General features: G+C 41.9%; 1 protein-coding gene across 1 annotated transcript; it reads right to left on the minus strand.

Annotated features, from left to right (window-relative positions):
* Window positions 1-575: 575 nt before the first annotated feature.
* On the minus strand, window positions 576-5,847 carry LOC141570553 (uncharacterized). The gene is made up of 2 exons (XM_074327462.1): window positions 5,806-5,847; window positions 576-1,712 (listed from the first exon to the last, which is right to left on the minus strand). Exons 1-2 carry the CDS (start codon window positions 5,845-5,847, stop codon window positions 576-578), a joined length of 1,179 nt encoding a protein of 392 aa, XP_074183563.1.
* Between the last annotated feature and the right edge of the window lie 10,339 nt (window positions 5,848-16,186).

Genomic DNA, 16,186 nt, shown 5'->3' on the forward strand with positions numbered 1-16,186 from the left:
GGACTACTGCATTCTCTAAGGAGTTCTTGTCGTTTGAGACTGTTAATGATAGGTATTAGTCCTTTCCCTGCCTCGGGTTTAGAGGGTATTATTTCCGGCAAGGAAATAGAGTGGGGTCCTTAAGATGGATGTGTACTGGGGTGGCTGTTAAGGCGTGACTGCTTATCCCCTGTGTGGCCCAAACATCATGGTTATTGTTGGTTTCTACTACTGGGAGGCAGCTCGGAGGACTTCCATGGGCTAGGAGAACAACAGTTCCCATTGCTGTCATAATGTCTCTTCCTAATAGTGGAGTAGGACTTTCTGGCATAATTAAGAACGAATGGGAGAACATTAGGTCACCCCATATGCAGCCTAAGGGCTGGGAGAAATATTTAGTAATTGGCTTGCCCGTTACTCCACGGACAGTAACATGTCGGTTGGAGAGGGTGATTGGAGAGGAGGACAGAAAATGTGTCTCCTGCATCTAGAAGGAAATCAATAGTCTTTCCTTCTACTTCTAGGGTTACCCGGGGCTCAGGGGTCCCGATAGCGAAATGGGACAAGGGAGCCACTGGTAGAAGCCCCGGATCCCATCAGTCCCTAGCGGGGATCCGACTGGGCGAGGCTGGCCTGGGGGGTGTAGGCCTCTGGGGACAGTCTGACTCCCAGTGATCCCCTTGGCAAATAGGAGAGGGCTGTGGAGGTCTGGGAATTGGCCCTAGTAGTCGTGGATACTCCCTTCGCCAGTGGTCAGACTGTCCACAATGGTGGCAGTCGGACTTTCCTCGGATAGTCTGTTGAGCTATGGTCTGTAAGGCAGCTGCTAATACCTCTGACCTTTTTCTTATTCTCCTCTCCTTGTCCTGGGCTTCCTCCTGGTCCTGATTGTAAAAGATGGTGCTGGCCACCTTGAGTAACTGATCCAAGGTGCCTTCGGGACCAATAGCCAATTTCTGTAATTTCCTGCAGATATCTGGGGCAGCCTGAGTTATAAATTTATCCTTTAAAAGGATTTCCACTTCAAGGGAATCCGGCCCAATAGGAGTGCACTTGATTAGGGCTTCCCTGAGTCTTTCTGAAAAGGCTGAGGAATTTTCTTCCAAATTCTGGATAATGGTAGATAGTTTTAAATAATTGATGGGCTTAGTCCTAGTTCTCCTCAGTCCTTTTAAAATGCATGCAGGAAAGTGTTTTCTCTGCCAATTTCCCATGGCTGTATCAGGGTCCCCCTGTGGATCTGCAGCAGGTACTGCTTGCTTTCCTGTAGGGAAAGGCTCCAGAGTGGCTCGTTCTGTTTGTTCATCATGATATGTTAGGAACTGATCATCTCCAAATTTTTCGGCTGCTTGTAAAGCCGCCTGCTTTTCAGAGTTAGTGAGAGTCTTATTTAAAAGTAACATAACATCCTTCCAAGAAAGGTTAAAGACCTGGGTTAGGTTCTGGAAGGCTTCTATATATTTGTCAGGGTCATCTGAAAACCTCCCTAGGTCCCCCTTTATTTGTCTGAGATGCTGTAGGGAAAAAGGGACTTGCACACTGACAGGCCCAAATTCTCCTGGCATCTCCTGTAAGGGAAGGAGATTTGTTCTTAGCTGGGAGCGCCTTCGTACAGGAGGTCCCGGATATGGAGGCCAACAAGACGGAGCTGGGCTAGGAGCCGACTCAGGAGGAGCAGGAGGGTGTAGAGCTTTGGGTTGTTCCTCTGGCTGAGGATCTGATGGGGGAGCCTCCTTTAAGGAGGAGGGGGACAAGACACTACAGCCACAAGGGCTGGGTCTGTCTTACACTTTTGGCAAAGATCTGGGTTATCTCTTAGAGCAAAGAAGGCCTGTACATAAGGAACTTCTGACCATTTGTCTTTCCGCCTGCAAAATAGATCTAACTGCATGATAGTATTGTAGTTAGCACTTCCCTCAGAAGGCCAAGTTTCCCCATCTTCCAACTTGTATTGAGGCCAAACCTCAGAGCAAAAGAAAACCAGGTGTCGCTTCTTTGAAGTCTGAGGATCAAATTTGTCCCAATGTTTCAAGATGCAATTCAGGGGGGTGAAGGCACATGAGGGCTGATTGCCCATCTGGAAGGGAGGAAGAACAGAAAGGCGTCCCTTGCAATTCATCTCCCACCACCTTGTCTAGGGCGTCCCCTAGACATCTGGACCACAGAGACCGCGCGATCGGTTCCAAGGTGTGCAGGGAGACACAGCACCAGGGTTAATCATGCTTACCTAGGCTGCCCGCCAATGTCCCTGGTGGGCACCTACCCAAGTCCTTGGATATCCCTTTCTGGTTGTTTGGCGCCGGCTCACAGGCTGGTAAAGGCTGTGGCTGATAATGAGGTGTCATAAGGTGGAAGGGTATACAGCTCGGCTCTGGACGTCTTGAAAATTAGTGCCACGGTCTAAATAGTAATGGCCTTCTTCATAAAGATAGTAAAGGAGGGAGTACATGCTTAAAGCTTGTAAGGAAGGCATTCAGTCAAAATAAAAATGTGTAGGGGGTTGCCATTGAGATTGAGAACTATTTTGTTTCCACTTATGATAAATGTAAGGTGCTTGTCAGCTTATAGTGCTGTGCTGGCCAAGGGAGTGAGAGCCAAGCAGTTAATGTTTAGCTCATTCCTGTTAGCCATAAGCTTACTTCTGTTAACTTTTTGTCTGTCCCATGCTACCAGCTTACAAGCCTGTTCCTGTTAACTGCTTTTTTTTTTTATCAGGAAGGTCGCAAAAACAACAGAGAGATTTGGGGTGTGTATCAGGACACTTCCACCTGCGCTTTAAAACCCGAAGGAGATCCCAATAAGAGGATATAAGAGGGTGAGCTAAATGCCAGAAAATCTTATCCTGAGCAACAAGGGATGTCCTATAGAGACAAAGATGCATGTTCTTACCTTAAGGTATCTTGGCTAGTCTTACCTTAAGATGTCTTAAGGTGTTGAGGAGGTTTTACTGGGAAGAGACCCTGGACCAGCATTTCAAGAGCTGCAGAGAGATGGTGACAGGATAAAAAAAAGTAGCATAGATGGAGAAGTCATCCCACTGGCACCCTTACAGGTGGTCAGCCTGGGAAGGCACCAGAGAGACTTTTGGAACCCAGCGTAGAGTAGCTACGACCAGGGTCCCTCAGTTGTCTGCAAAGGCCCACGATCCTGACCACATGCCAATATTCACCTTCCTCACAGAAAGGGGACAAAAGCAGCAGAAGTGTAGGAGAAAGCAGCAGAGAGGAGGAGGGATAACCTCCTGATGGAAACCTTTCAGGCAGTCAGGCCAGGGGAAGATCCAGGAAGCCTTCGGGACCTACCGCAGAGTAGCCGCGCCCAGAGCCCCTCAATTGCTGCCAAGAGCCATTCACCCCAACCTTGTGCCATCTTTGGGTTCCCCTCCTTACAAGAGAGAAGGCAAGAGGACAGGCAGTTGGACTATGGCCAACATTCCTCTGGCTCAGAGCTGGAGGGGATTGACCAGAGCCCTTCTGCAAAACCTGCCTTCTGAGTCTTAAGGTTGGCAGCCATGCTATTCACTTTTACTGGCTGACAGAGGCCCAATATTTGTGTGACAGGAGAAAGAGACAAAAATAATGAAAGCCTATAAGTGGGCAAGTAGACAAGCACAGATAATATTTACCTCTCCCAAACCCCAGGCGAGACCCCAAATGATGTAGGCTGTTCTTTAGTGAATGCCGGGGTTCGTAGTCTCGTGGAGCCGAACGATGGACACAGAGACCAAGGAGAGGCAGAGTGGCACAGGAAGATAGTTTAGCATAGCAAGCAAAGAGTTACAGCTCCCGAGTGGGAGGGGGTACCTGGAGCTGGGATGCCCACTAGCTAAGGCCAAAGCTTGTGCTTATACACCTTCACTTCTACCTGGGAGGGGGATGTTGGGGTGTGGGTGCCTATGGATACAATGCTTCCCAGACTCGCTCTACTGCTCAGCTTGGGGGAGACCATTGAAACAACTCAGCTTCCCCAGAGCGTGATTGATGATATTGTTGCCCTTGTACGGTGGTCCTGGTTCAGTTGCCCTCGTACAGGAAAGTTCTGTTTTTGTTCTGTTTCTGCTCAGTCTACCAAGGAATTGCTAACTGCCTGATGTCATACTAACTGACCTGCCTCAATTGGCGAAGTCGGTAGGATTAAGAGTGGAGCAAGTCCGTATCCAGGTTACAGGACCTTCAGAGCTTGTTTGGAGGTTTGAGCTGGGGGCACAGTTACTCGTATACCCTTGACCGAAGAACGGTCCTCTCGTCTATTGGGGAAGGTTGTCCTCTTCGACCGAGCACACAGCTTCGGGAGGGACACACATGGAGCGGAGCAGGAGGAAGGGGACACCCACCTAGCCAGCCAGATCAGCTGAATCAACCCTGGCGATCGATGGGGTGACAGATGTCACAGCCAGATCGCCCTCACATCCCCTTCCCAGGTAGAAGTGAAGGTGTATAAACACAAGCTTTTGCCTTAGCTAGTGGCATCCCAGCTTTGGGTACCCCCTCCCACTCGGGAGCTGTAACTCTTTGCTTGCTATGCTAAACTATCTTCCTGTGCAACTCTGTGCCTGTCCTTGGTCCATGTATCCGTTCTTCAGCTCCACGAGACTATGAACCCCAGCATTCACTACGCAACATCCTACATCAAGATTACTGAGCAAATAAATTTAAAATGTGGATAAATTCAAACAATTAACTTTTAAAACAGTAACAATGTCTTATTTGTACCTAACCAAGAGAAAAGAAAACATATGTCCACAAAAGAAAACTTGAACAAAAATTTTAATAGCAGTATTATTCATAATAGCCAAAAAGTGAAAACAATTAACATGTCCATCAACTGATGAATGGATAAATAAAATGTGGTATATCCAGGCACAACAGAATATTATTTGGTGATAAAAATAAATGAAGTACTGATAGATGCTAGAACATGGGTGATCTTTGGAAACATTATGTTAAGTGAAAGAAGCCAGTCACAGAGGACCACGCATTGTGTGATTCCATTTATTTAAAACGTTTATAGCCGGCAAATCTATAGAGACAGAACGTAGATTAGTGGTTTGCAGTGGCTAGGGGCAAGAAAGAAAGCATGGAAAGTGACTTCTAATGGGTACAGATTTTCTTGTGGGGGTGATGAAATGCAAAATTAGATTATGGTGATGGTCGCACACCTCTGTAAATATACTAAAAATCATGGAATTATACATTTTAAGTGAGTAAATTTTATGATATGTACATTATACCTCAATAAAGCTGGGTGTTTTTTTTAAGAGAGAGTTAAAAATACTAAAAAACAATAACATATAGTTGTTAGACCTTCAACCTTCGTATATACTTTCCTGGCAGCAAGATGGAGCATTGAAAAGGAAAAGAGCATTGCCGTACTTTTAAACAGATTTCCTGAGGACCCCAAAACTTTCTTTTACATCTCATGACTCAGAGCTTGTCTGCGCATCACACAGTGCACAAGGAAGGCTGAGAAATGTAGTTTATAACTAGGCACCTTATGACCCAAATTTACTTGGGGCTCTGTTATGAAAGAGAAGGAGCAGAATGGATGTCAGGAAGGGGAGCAGCACTTCCACCTCTTCTTACCCTTTTCTGAAGCGTTCTCAGCCCTTTGTCCTCGACACAACCCAACAGACAGCCCTGAGAGGGAGCTACCTCCAACTTGCTTCAACTCATGTACTTGACCTGCCAGACAGAGCTAAATCTAAGCTGTGTGAGAAAGTCTTGGGCCCAGGGTCCAATTTCTGCTAAAGCCGCCCCTCACAGCCACTTCTGTTTGAACCTTCCAACCTTGGGACTTTCCCACTTGCAGGACACTCAGCCAATTTACACTTCGGCCTGTGAGCAGACCAGTGTCCTCTCGGTCCAACATAGTCCCTTCACATCTGCTTATAGCCTGGCTATGCCTAGTCTTGAGTTTATCATTCTTTTTCTGGACAGTACTGAAAACAGTAGTGAAAGCATCGAACACCAACATGCTAAGCTGTTCCTACCATTTCACTCACACTGCACATGGCTTGCATCCTAAGGTGCTCGGCAGGTCATCTGCCCCAGTGTCCCCACTGCTGTGGAACAAGGGTCATTGGCTCTCCAGTCTGCAGGGTCTGTGTGCCCAAAGCCAGAAGCCAGACTTCTTCCACTTGTAGCTTCTGTTTCTTACAGCATCCCATCTTCAGGATCAGTTAAGAATATATTTACAAGGTCATTTCATACTAATTCACCATAAGATATAACAATCCTAACTAACAATATAGCTTTAACTACATAAAACAAAAATTGGCAGAATTACAATAAAGAAATGAACAAAGTCACAATCATAACAGGAAATTTTAAATAGGCCTTTACTGAAAAAAAGTCAAGCTGATGTGGGGAGGAAAAGTAAGAGTGTAGAATAACTGAACAATGCAATAAATTATTTTGATTTAATAGATATAATCATATAAATCTTTTAACCCAAAAAATAGAGAATGCATATTCTTTTTAAAACCTGATTGTGAAGAGACCAATAAAATTGACAAGAAGGAGCAAGGGACAAAAACAGCAAGCTCAGAATAAGTGACATTGGGATGGGAAATGGTACAGGACCCAATTTAAAAATGATAGAAATAATGTTTAAATCATAAAAGATTGCAAACATCTTTACGTCAAAAAAATGAAATTTTGGTATAATGGGCAATTTTATAGAAAAATACAAATTACCAAACTTAGCTTAAGAAGAAAATTAAAAGCCGAAATGGGATTTAGCAATTCCACTTCTGGGTATATACCCAAAGGAAATGAAAACAGGATCTCAAAGAGACGTCTGCACTCCCGTGTTCACTGCAGGGTTACTCACAGCCACCAACATACAGAAACAACCTACATGATTGTCAACAAGTGAATGGATAAAGAAACTGTGATGCCTGTCTATCTATCTATCTATCTATCTATCTATCTATCTATCTATCTATCTAGACATAGATATAGATAGATGATTAGATAGATTACAGATATGGCTATGACTATGGATATTAATATGGATATAGATAGATAGACAGATATCGATATACAGGTAGAGACATATAGATATGGAGTATTATAAAGCCATGAAGAAGAAGGAAATCCTGCCATTTGCGACAACATGGATGAAACTTGCAGTCATTATGGTAAGTGAGATATGTCAGAAAGAGAAAGACAAATACTGTGTGATATCAATTGTATGTGGAATCTAAAAAGGCCAAACTCATAAAAACAGAGTGTAAAGTGGTGATTACCAAAGGCTGGGGGTGGAGAATAGGAGAGGTGTGGCTTAAGGGTACAAACTTGTAACTAGTAATAAATAAGTCCTGGAGAGCTAATGCAGAATATAGTGAATATAGACAACAATATCGTATTATAATTGTCAAACTTGCTAAGCACTAGATCTTAATTATTCCCACCACAAGAAAGAAATAACTATGTAACATGAAAGAAGTGCTAACTATCACTAAATTGGCAATCATATTACAACCATATTACATTTACCCAATGTTACATATCAAATATATTTTAATTTAAAAAGCTGAATGCAATTTTAGCTATTATGACATTGAATTTGTATTTAAAATATTATTTACAAAATAAAGTAAGTCCAGGCAGTTATACTAGTCAGTTCTGTTAGACTCATTTTATAAAACTGGTGAAACCTTGAACACAAAAACAGGAAAATAACAATGCAAAAAAGGAAAATTATAGCCAATCTTACCTTTGAACATGAAAAAACAAGCAAATCCAGGAATAAAAATTATAAACATTTAAATTCAGATACATACATTCACACGTGCATATACATGATAAAGGAGAAAAACAACAAGATAATGTTACTCACATTATGAAGAAACAATTTGATAAAATTAACATTCATTTATAATTAAAAAAACAAACCTTAGGAAACTAGAAATAAAAAGAAACTTCCTTAATATGGTAAAGCACGGTTCCAAAACCTAGAGCAGCAAATGTTAACAGTGCAACAGTAGATGCATCCATCCCCTTAGGAACCCGAAACACGACAAAGACACCTGCCCTCACATCTGTGTGCTCAACGCCATCATCACTTCTATTTACCATTGTCCCAAAGCTCCTGGCCGTCAAAATATAAGAAAATAAGTAAATGTAAGGATTAAAGGAGAAGTTTTGAAAGAATCACTATTTGCAGATGATGATTTGCAGATGTCTCAAAGAGATCTACAGAAAAAATACTGGAATAAATGAGAGTGCTCAGCCGACCGCTGGAGCACTGCTACACAGCAGCAACAATCAATTAGAAAATTAAATTTGTAAAAAAAAGATTTTTAGGGAATTAGGGTGTGGGCATTAGGGGGTTAGGATTTAGGGCAAGGGGTTAGGATTAGGGATACAGTTTCATGTTTAGGGTTAGGGATTAAAGATAGAGTTAGGGTTAGGTGTAGTGTTAGGGATTAGGTTTGGGTTTAGAGTTAGGTCTAAGGTTAGGGATTAAGGTTAGAGTCACAGGTTTGGGTTAGGGCTAGGGTTTATGTTTTGGTTAGGTGAAGGGGAAAAGTTCAGGTTTAGATTTAGGGGGTTAGAGTTAGGGTTTAGATTACAATTAGGTTTAGTGTTGGGGTTAGGCTTAGACACAGGAGTTAGGTGTTAGACATAGGTTTAGTTTTAGAGGTTAGGTGTAGGTTTGGGGTAGATTTAAGTTAGGGTTTAAAAGATAGGGTTTAGGGGTTGGGATTTAGAGATTAGGGCTAGGGCTAGGACTGGGCTTGAAGCTGGGTCTGGCACTCAGCTAAGGCTGGGAGTGGGGCTGGGGCTCGGGGTTAGGGGCTGGGGTTATAAAATATTAGGGTTTAGCATTAGAAGTTAGGGTTAGAATTGGGGTTATGGTTAAGGGTTGGGGTTAGGCTTAGGATCTTGGTCAATGCCCAAAAGCTTGAACACAGACATTCGAATACCTTGTATAGATATTTATACCAGCACAATTCGCAAGAGCCCAAAACAATCCAAAATGTCCATCAACAGATAAAAGGGGGGGGGGGGTTGACATCATAAAAATGGCAGCATGGGGTTAGCTTCTTGAAATCTCCCCTGGAATTTACAACAAATTGAACAACTATAACTCCACAAAGGACTCCCTGCACAGCAGACAGGCAAGACGAAGAGGCCCACTACTGAAATCACCTACAGGTGGGCGAATCGCGTGAGTGGGGGAGGAGGGAAGGGAGAAGTGCGGAGACGGAGCCACGCGGGCACAGGACGCAGACCTCGCTCAGTGCGCCGACCTCGCTGCTTCCCGGAACTACCGCAGCTGCGGGAGAGGGAAGAACTCGGACTGCTAGGGCTCCGCCAGGGCTCCACAGGGCTGAGGGGACAGCATATACCATGGCTGAACCCAACGCTCATGGCAGAGACCTCGGAACAAAGACTGAGGGAAGAAGGCTGAAAACGGTGGTTTAAGCCCGCACTGCCAAGCAGAGAACGGAGCCTTAGGCACTGAGACTAGCCGCCCCCTCCCTCCCCTCCCAGAGCTCACCCCGCCCCCACCTGCCGGTGCTAGAAGCGGAACAGTAGCAGTGTCAGATCAAAAGAAAAGAAAATTTGCTGTTTTGAGAACTGTGGACCGCAGACACAGATTTGCAGCCCAACTAGTTCCGGCAAAGGGGAGGGAGCTGTGGAAGCAGGACCGGCTGTGGTGGTGGTCGCCGCCATTGCTCTGGGCCACCTCTCAGCACTCACCCCGCCCCTGTCCCCATCTATCTAGGCGGATCCCTGAAGGAGTAAACAGAACTGCTAAAACACACGGGTTCTGAATCTGGTGCAGGAAGAACTTTGGAACTTCAGAAGCTCTCCACATCCCCAAACGGATGTGGTGCCCTATGACCTAGATGAACTGTTAACAGAGGAGATGCCCACCTTCCAGGGAAACACCCCATTGTGTGAGAAGCTGGAATAGTGCAGAGAAAACATAACAGTGTGGGAGAGAATAAAAGGCTGCAGTCGGAGAGAAAATAAAACATTCTACAAACAACTACTGGAAAACAAAAGAAAGACCTCTTTCTATCAACTTGTTACAGAACCCACTCCTGTAGATGTCTAGGAAGAGAAATAATAAATCATTAATTGCCATGAATAACCAAGGTAACAAGACAGCTCAGAAAGAAAATGAAAAGTCTCCAGAAAACGAACTGAAAGACATGGAAATGTGTGACTTAAAGGACAGAGAATTCAAGATTGCAGTTCTGAAAAAACAACGAGATGCAAGAAAACACAGACAGTCAGTTTAATGAACTCAGAAATACAATCAAAGAACAAAATGAACATTTTACCAAAGAGATTGAAATTTTGAAAAAGAACAAAATAGAAATTCTGGAGATTAAGAACTCAATAAAAGAAATGAAGAATGAGGGGCCGGCCCGGTGGCTCAGGCAGTTAGAGCTCCATGCTCCTAACTCCGAAGGCTGCCAGTTCGATTCCCACATGGGCCAGTCGGCTCTCAACCACAAGGCTGCCGGCTCAACTCCTCCAGTCCCGCAAGGGATGGTGGGCTCTGCCCCCTGCAACTAAGATTGAACACAGCACCTTGAGCTGAGCTGCCCCTGAGCTCCCAGAGGGCTCAGTTGGTTGGAGCATGCCCTCTCAACCACAAGGTTGCCGGTTCAACTCCCGAAAGGGATGGTGGGCTGTGCCCCCTGCAACTAACAACGGCAACTGGACCTGGAGCTGAGCTGCGCCCTTCACAACTAAGACTGAAAGGACAACAACTTGACTTGAAAAAAAAAAAAAAGAAAGAAAGAAATGAAGAATGAAATAGCCAGCTTAGGTAGTAGAGTTGACCAGATGGAGGAAAGAATCAGTGACACAGGAGATAGAAACCTGGAAATGACATAGATGGAAGATGAAAGAGACTTAAAAGAAATGAAAGAACTCTACAAGAACTTTCTGACTTCATCAGAAAGAGCAATATAAGAATAATTACCAGAAGGAGAAGAAAGAGAGAAGGGAAGAGAGAGTAGATTCAAACAAATAGTCAATGAGAATTTCCCAAACTTGTAGAAAGAACTGGATCCTCAAATCCAAAAGTAAACAGAACACCTAATTACCTCAACCACAAAGGCCTTCTCCAAGGCACATTGTATTGAAGCTGTCAAACATCAATGACAAAGAAAGAATCCTCAAGGCAGCCAGGGAAAATAAGATGGTAAGCTACAAAGGAAAGCCCATTAGATTATCATCAGATTTTTCAGCAGAAACTCTACAAGCCAGGATGGAGTGGAATCAAATATTCAAATTATTGAAAAAGAGAAATTATGAGCCAAGAATAATATATCCAGCAAAGATATCCTTTAGATATGAAGGAGGAATAAAGACCTTTCCAGACATACAGAAGCTGAATTTTCTAACACACAACCTGCACTACAAGAAATACTGAAAGAGACTATTCAACCAGCAAAAATAGGGATAATTTTTGACAACCAAAACATAAAAGGGGGGGGAGAATAAAGGCCTGACCCAGAATATGGGACTGGAGAAAGCGATCATGCTGAATAAAATGGAATACTCTAAATATAAAAATTACTTTTACATAAACTTAATGGTAACCATTCAAAAAAAAAAATCCAGAACTGAAATATATACTGTAATAAAAGAAGAAACACAGGGAAAATCATAGAATACCACCACACAGAAATAATAGACAACAACAAAAAGGCAAAGAAACAATGGAGACATAGTCTTACCAGAAAACCAAAGATAAAATGATAGGAAATCCTCATATAGCAATAGTCACCCTAAATGTAAATGGACTGAACTCACCAATAAAAAGGCACAGAGTAGCAGATTGGATCAAAAAACTAAACCCAACCATATGCCGCCTCCAAGAAACACATCTCAGCTACAAGGACAAGCATAGATTCAAAGTGAAAGGGTAGAAATTGACACTCCAAGCAAATGGTACCCAGAGAAAATCAGGTGTAGCCATAATGATATCAGATGAAACAGACTTCAGTGTGAAAAAGGTTACAAGAGACAAAGATGGACATTTCATTATGATAAAGGGGACTATACAACAAGAAGACATAACAGTCATCAATATTTATGCCCCCAATCAGGGAGCACCGAAATATACCAAGCAACTACTAACAGAACTAAAGGGAGAAATTGACCAAAACACAATTATACTAGGGGACTTAAATACATCATTGACAGCTATGGATAGATCATCCAAACAGAAAATAAATAACGAAATAGCAGCCCTAAATGACACATTAGATGAAATGGACATAATTGACATATATAGAGCACTTCATCCTAAAACATCAGACTATACATTCTTTTCTAGTGTACATGGAACATTCTCAAGGATAGACCATATATTGGGACATAAAACTAGCCTCAGCAAATTTAACAAGATTGAAATCATACCAAGCATATTCTCTGATCACAAGGTTTTGAAATTGGATATCAACTGCAAAAAGAAAGCAGGAAAAAACACAACTACATGGAGATTAAACAACATACTTTTAAAGAATGACCAGGTCAAAGAAGAAATAAGAGGAGAGAGCAAAAGATACATAGAAACAAATGAGAATGAAAATACACCATACCAAAATTTTGGGGATACAGCGAGAGCAGTTTTAAAAGGGAAATTTATATTATTACAGCCCTATCTCAAGAAGCAAGAAAAATCCCAGATAAATAACCTCACATTACACCTTAAAGAAGAACAAATGAAACCCAAGGTCAGCAGAAGACAGGAAATAATAAAAATCAGAGCAGAACTAAATGAAATAGAGAACAAAAAGACAATAGAAAAAATTAATGTGACAAAGAACTTGTTCTTTGAAAAGATTAATAAAATTGACAAACCCTTGGCTAGACTCACTAAGATAAAAAGAGAGAAAGCACTAACAAACAAAATCAGAAATGAAAAAGGGGAAGTTATCACGGACACCACAGAAATACAAAGGATCATCCAAGAATACTATGAAGGACTATATGCCACCAAATACAATAACCTAAAAGAAATGGACAAGTTCTTGGAAACATATAGCCTTCCAAGGCTGAACCATGAAGAACTGGAAAATCTAAACAGACCGATCACCAGTAACGAAATTGAATCAGTCATCCAAAACCTTCCCAAAAGCAAAGTCCAGGACCAGATGGCTTCACTAGTGAATTCTACCAAACTTTCAAACAGGATCTAATACCAATCCTGCTCAAACGCTTCCAAAAAATTGAAGAAGACACAGGACTCCCTAACTCATTTTATGAGGCCAATATTACCCTGATACCAAAACCTGGTAAAGACAACACAAAAAAAGAAAACTACAGACCAATATCTCTGATGAATACAGATGCAAAAATCCTAAACAAAATTCTAGCAAATCGAATGCAGCAATGCATTCAAAGGATTATTCATCACGACCAAGTGGGGTTCATCCCAGGGGCACAAGGATGGTTCAACATACACAAATCCATCAATGTGATACATCACATAAACAAAATAAAGGACAAAAATCATATAATTATACCAATTGATGCAGAAAAAGCATTTGACAAGATACAACATCCATTTATGATTAAAATACGTAATAAGATAGGTATAGAAGGAAAACACCTTAACATAATAAAGGCCACATATGACAAACCTTCAGCTAATCTCATAATTAATGGTGAAAAACTGAAGCCCTTTGCTCTACGTTCAGGAACACGACAGGGCTGTCCTCTATCACGTCTGCTTTTCAACATAGTGTTGGAAGTCCTTGCCAGAGCAATCAGGCAAGAGAAAGAAATAAAAGGCATCCAAATTGGGAATGATGAAGTTAAATTATCACTCTTTGCAGATGACATGATGCTATATACAGAAAACCCTAACAACTCCACCAAAAAAGCTATTAGAAACAATAACCGAATACAGTAAAGTTGCCAGCTACAAAATCAATGTACAAAAGTCCATCGCATTCCTATATACTAACAATGAAATCTCAGAAAAAGAAATACAAAAAACAATTCCTTTTGCAATTGCAACAAAAAGTATAAAATACCTTGGAACAAACTTAACCAGGATGTGAAAGACCTATATGCTGAAAACTATAAGACATTTTTAAAAGAAATTGAAGAAGTCATAAAGAAATGGAAAGACATTCCATGTTCATGAATTGGAAGAATCAACATAGCTAAAATGGTCACATTACCCAAAGCAATATACAGGTTTTTGTTTTTTTTAAGATTTTATTGGGGAAGGGGAACAGTGTGTACTTCCAGGCCTTTTTTCCAAGTCAAGTTGTTGTCCTTTCAGTCTTAGTTGTGAAGGGTGCAGCTCAGCTCCAGGTCCAGTTGCTGTTTTCTAGTTGCGGGGGGCACAGCCCACCATCCCTTGCGGGAGTCGAACCGGCAACCTTGTGGTTGAGAGGACGCGCTCCAACCAACTGAGCCATCCGGGAACTCAGTGGCAGCTCAGCTCAAGGTGCTGTGTTCAATCTTAGTTGCAGGGGGCGCTGCCCACCATCCCTTGCAGGACTTGAGGAATTGAACTGGCAACCTTGTGGTTGAGACCCCACTGGCCCATGTGGGAATCAAACCGGCAGCCTTCGGAGTTAGGAGCATGGAGCTCTAACAGCCTGAGCCATCGGGCTGGCCCAGCAATATACAGATTTAATGTAATCCCCATCAAAATCCCAATGGCATTTTTTAAAGAAATAAAATTTAAAAAATCATCAGGTTTGTATGGAACCACAAAAGACCCCCAGTAGCCAAAGTAATCCTAAGAAAAAAGAACAATGCTGGAGGTATCACACTCCCTGACTTTAGCTTGTACTACAGGGCAACAATAATCAAAACAGCAGGGTATTGGCAGAAAACAGACACAGAGATTAATGGAATAGAATTGAGAACCCAGAAATAAACCCACATAAATATGGACAAATAATTTTTGACAAAGAAGCCAAAAAACATACAATGGAGAAAAGACAGCCTCTTCAATAAATGGTGCTGGGAGAATTGGAAAGCCACATGCAAAAGAATGAAACTGGACTGCTGTCTGTCACCATGTACCAAAATTAATTCAAAATGGATCAAAGACTTAAGCATAAGGCCTGAAACAATAAACTGCAAAAAAGAAAACATAGGTACTAAACTTATGGACCTTGGGTTCAAAGAACATTTTTATAAATTTGACTCCAAAGGCAAGGGAAGTAAAAGCTAAAATAAATGAATGAGACTATATCAAACTTAAAAGCTTTTGCACAGCAAAAGAAACCATTGATAAAATAAAGAGGCAACCAACTGAATGGGAGAAGAGTTTTGCAAACAGCGCCTCTGATAAGGGGCTAATATCCAAAATATACAAGGAACTCATACAACTCAACAACAACAAAACAACCCAGTAGAAAAATGGGCAGAAGACCTGAAGAGATGCTTCTCTAAAAAGGACATAAAAAAGGGCAAATAGACATATGAAAAAATGCTCATCACTAATCATCAGAGAAATGAAAATAAAAACACAATGAGATATCACCTCACCCCAGTCAGAATGGCTATCATCAACAAGACAAATAGTAACAAGTGTTGGAGAGGCTGTGGAGAAAAAGGAACCCTCATACACTGTTGGTGGGAATGCAGACCAATTCAGCCGCTATGAAAGGCAGTGTGGAGGTTCCTCAAAAAATTACGAATAGAATTGCCATATGACCCAGCAGTCCCTCTCCTGGGTATCTACCCAAAAAATCTGAAAGCATTCATCCATAAAGACATGTGTGCTCCAGTGTTCACTGCAGCTTTATTTATGGTGAACAAGACATGGAAACAACCAAAATGTCCTTCGATAGATGAATGGATAAAGAAGTTGTGGTATATATACACAATGGAACACTATTCGGCAGTCAGAAAAGATGAAATAGGACCATTTGTGACAACATGGATGGATCTTGAGATAATGCTAAGCGAAATAAGTCAGACAGAAAAAGTAGAGAACCATATGATTTCACTTATATGTGGTATACAAAACTGAAAACAACAAAAGAACAAGACAAACAAATGAAGGAACAAAAACTTATATAGACATAGACAGTAGTTTAGGGGTTACCAGCGGATAAAGGGGAGAGGAGCTCTAGAAGAGGGTAAACAGTGTCTAGTATGTGGTGATGGAAAGAGAACTGACTCTGCATGGTGAACACACAATGTGAGCTATAGATAATGTATTACAGAATGGTACACCTGAAATCTATGTAATT

This window comes from Rhinolophus sinicus, linkage group LG01, assembly GCF_036562045.2.
Source record: "Rhinolophus sinicus isolate RSC01 linkage group LG01, ASM3656204v1, whole genome shotgun sequence".
In the NCBI taxonomy this organism is placed as follows: Eukaryota; Metazoa; Chordata; class Mammalia; order Chiroptera; family Rhinolophidae; genus Rhinolophus; species Rhinolophus sinicus.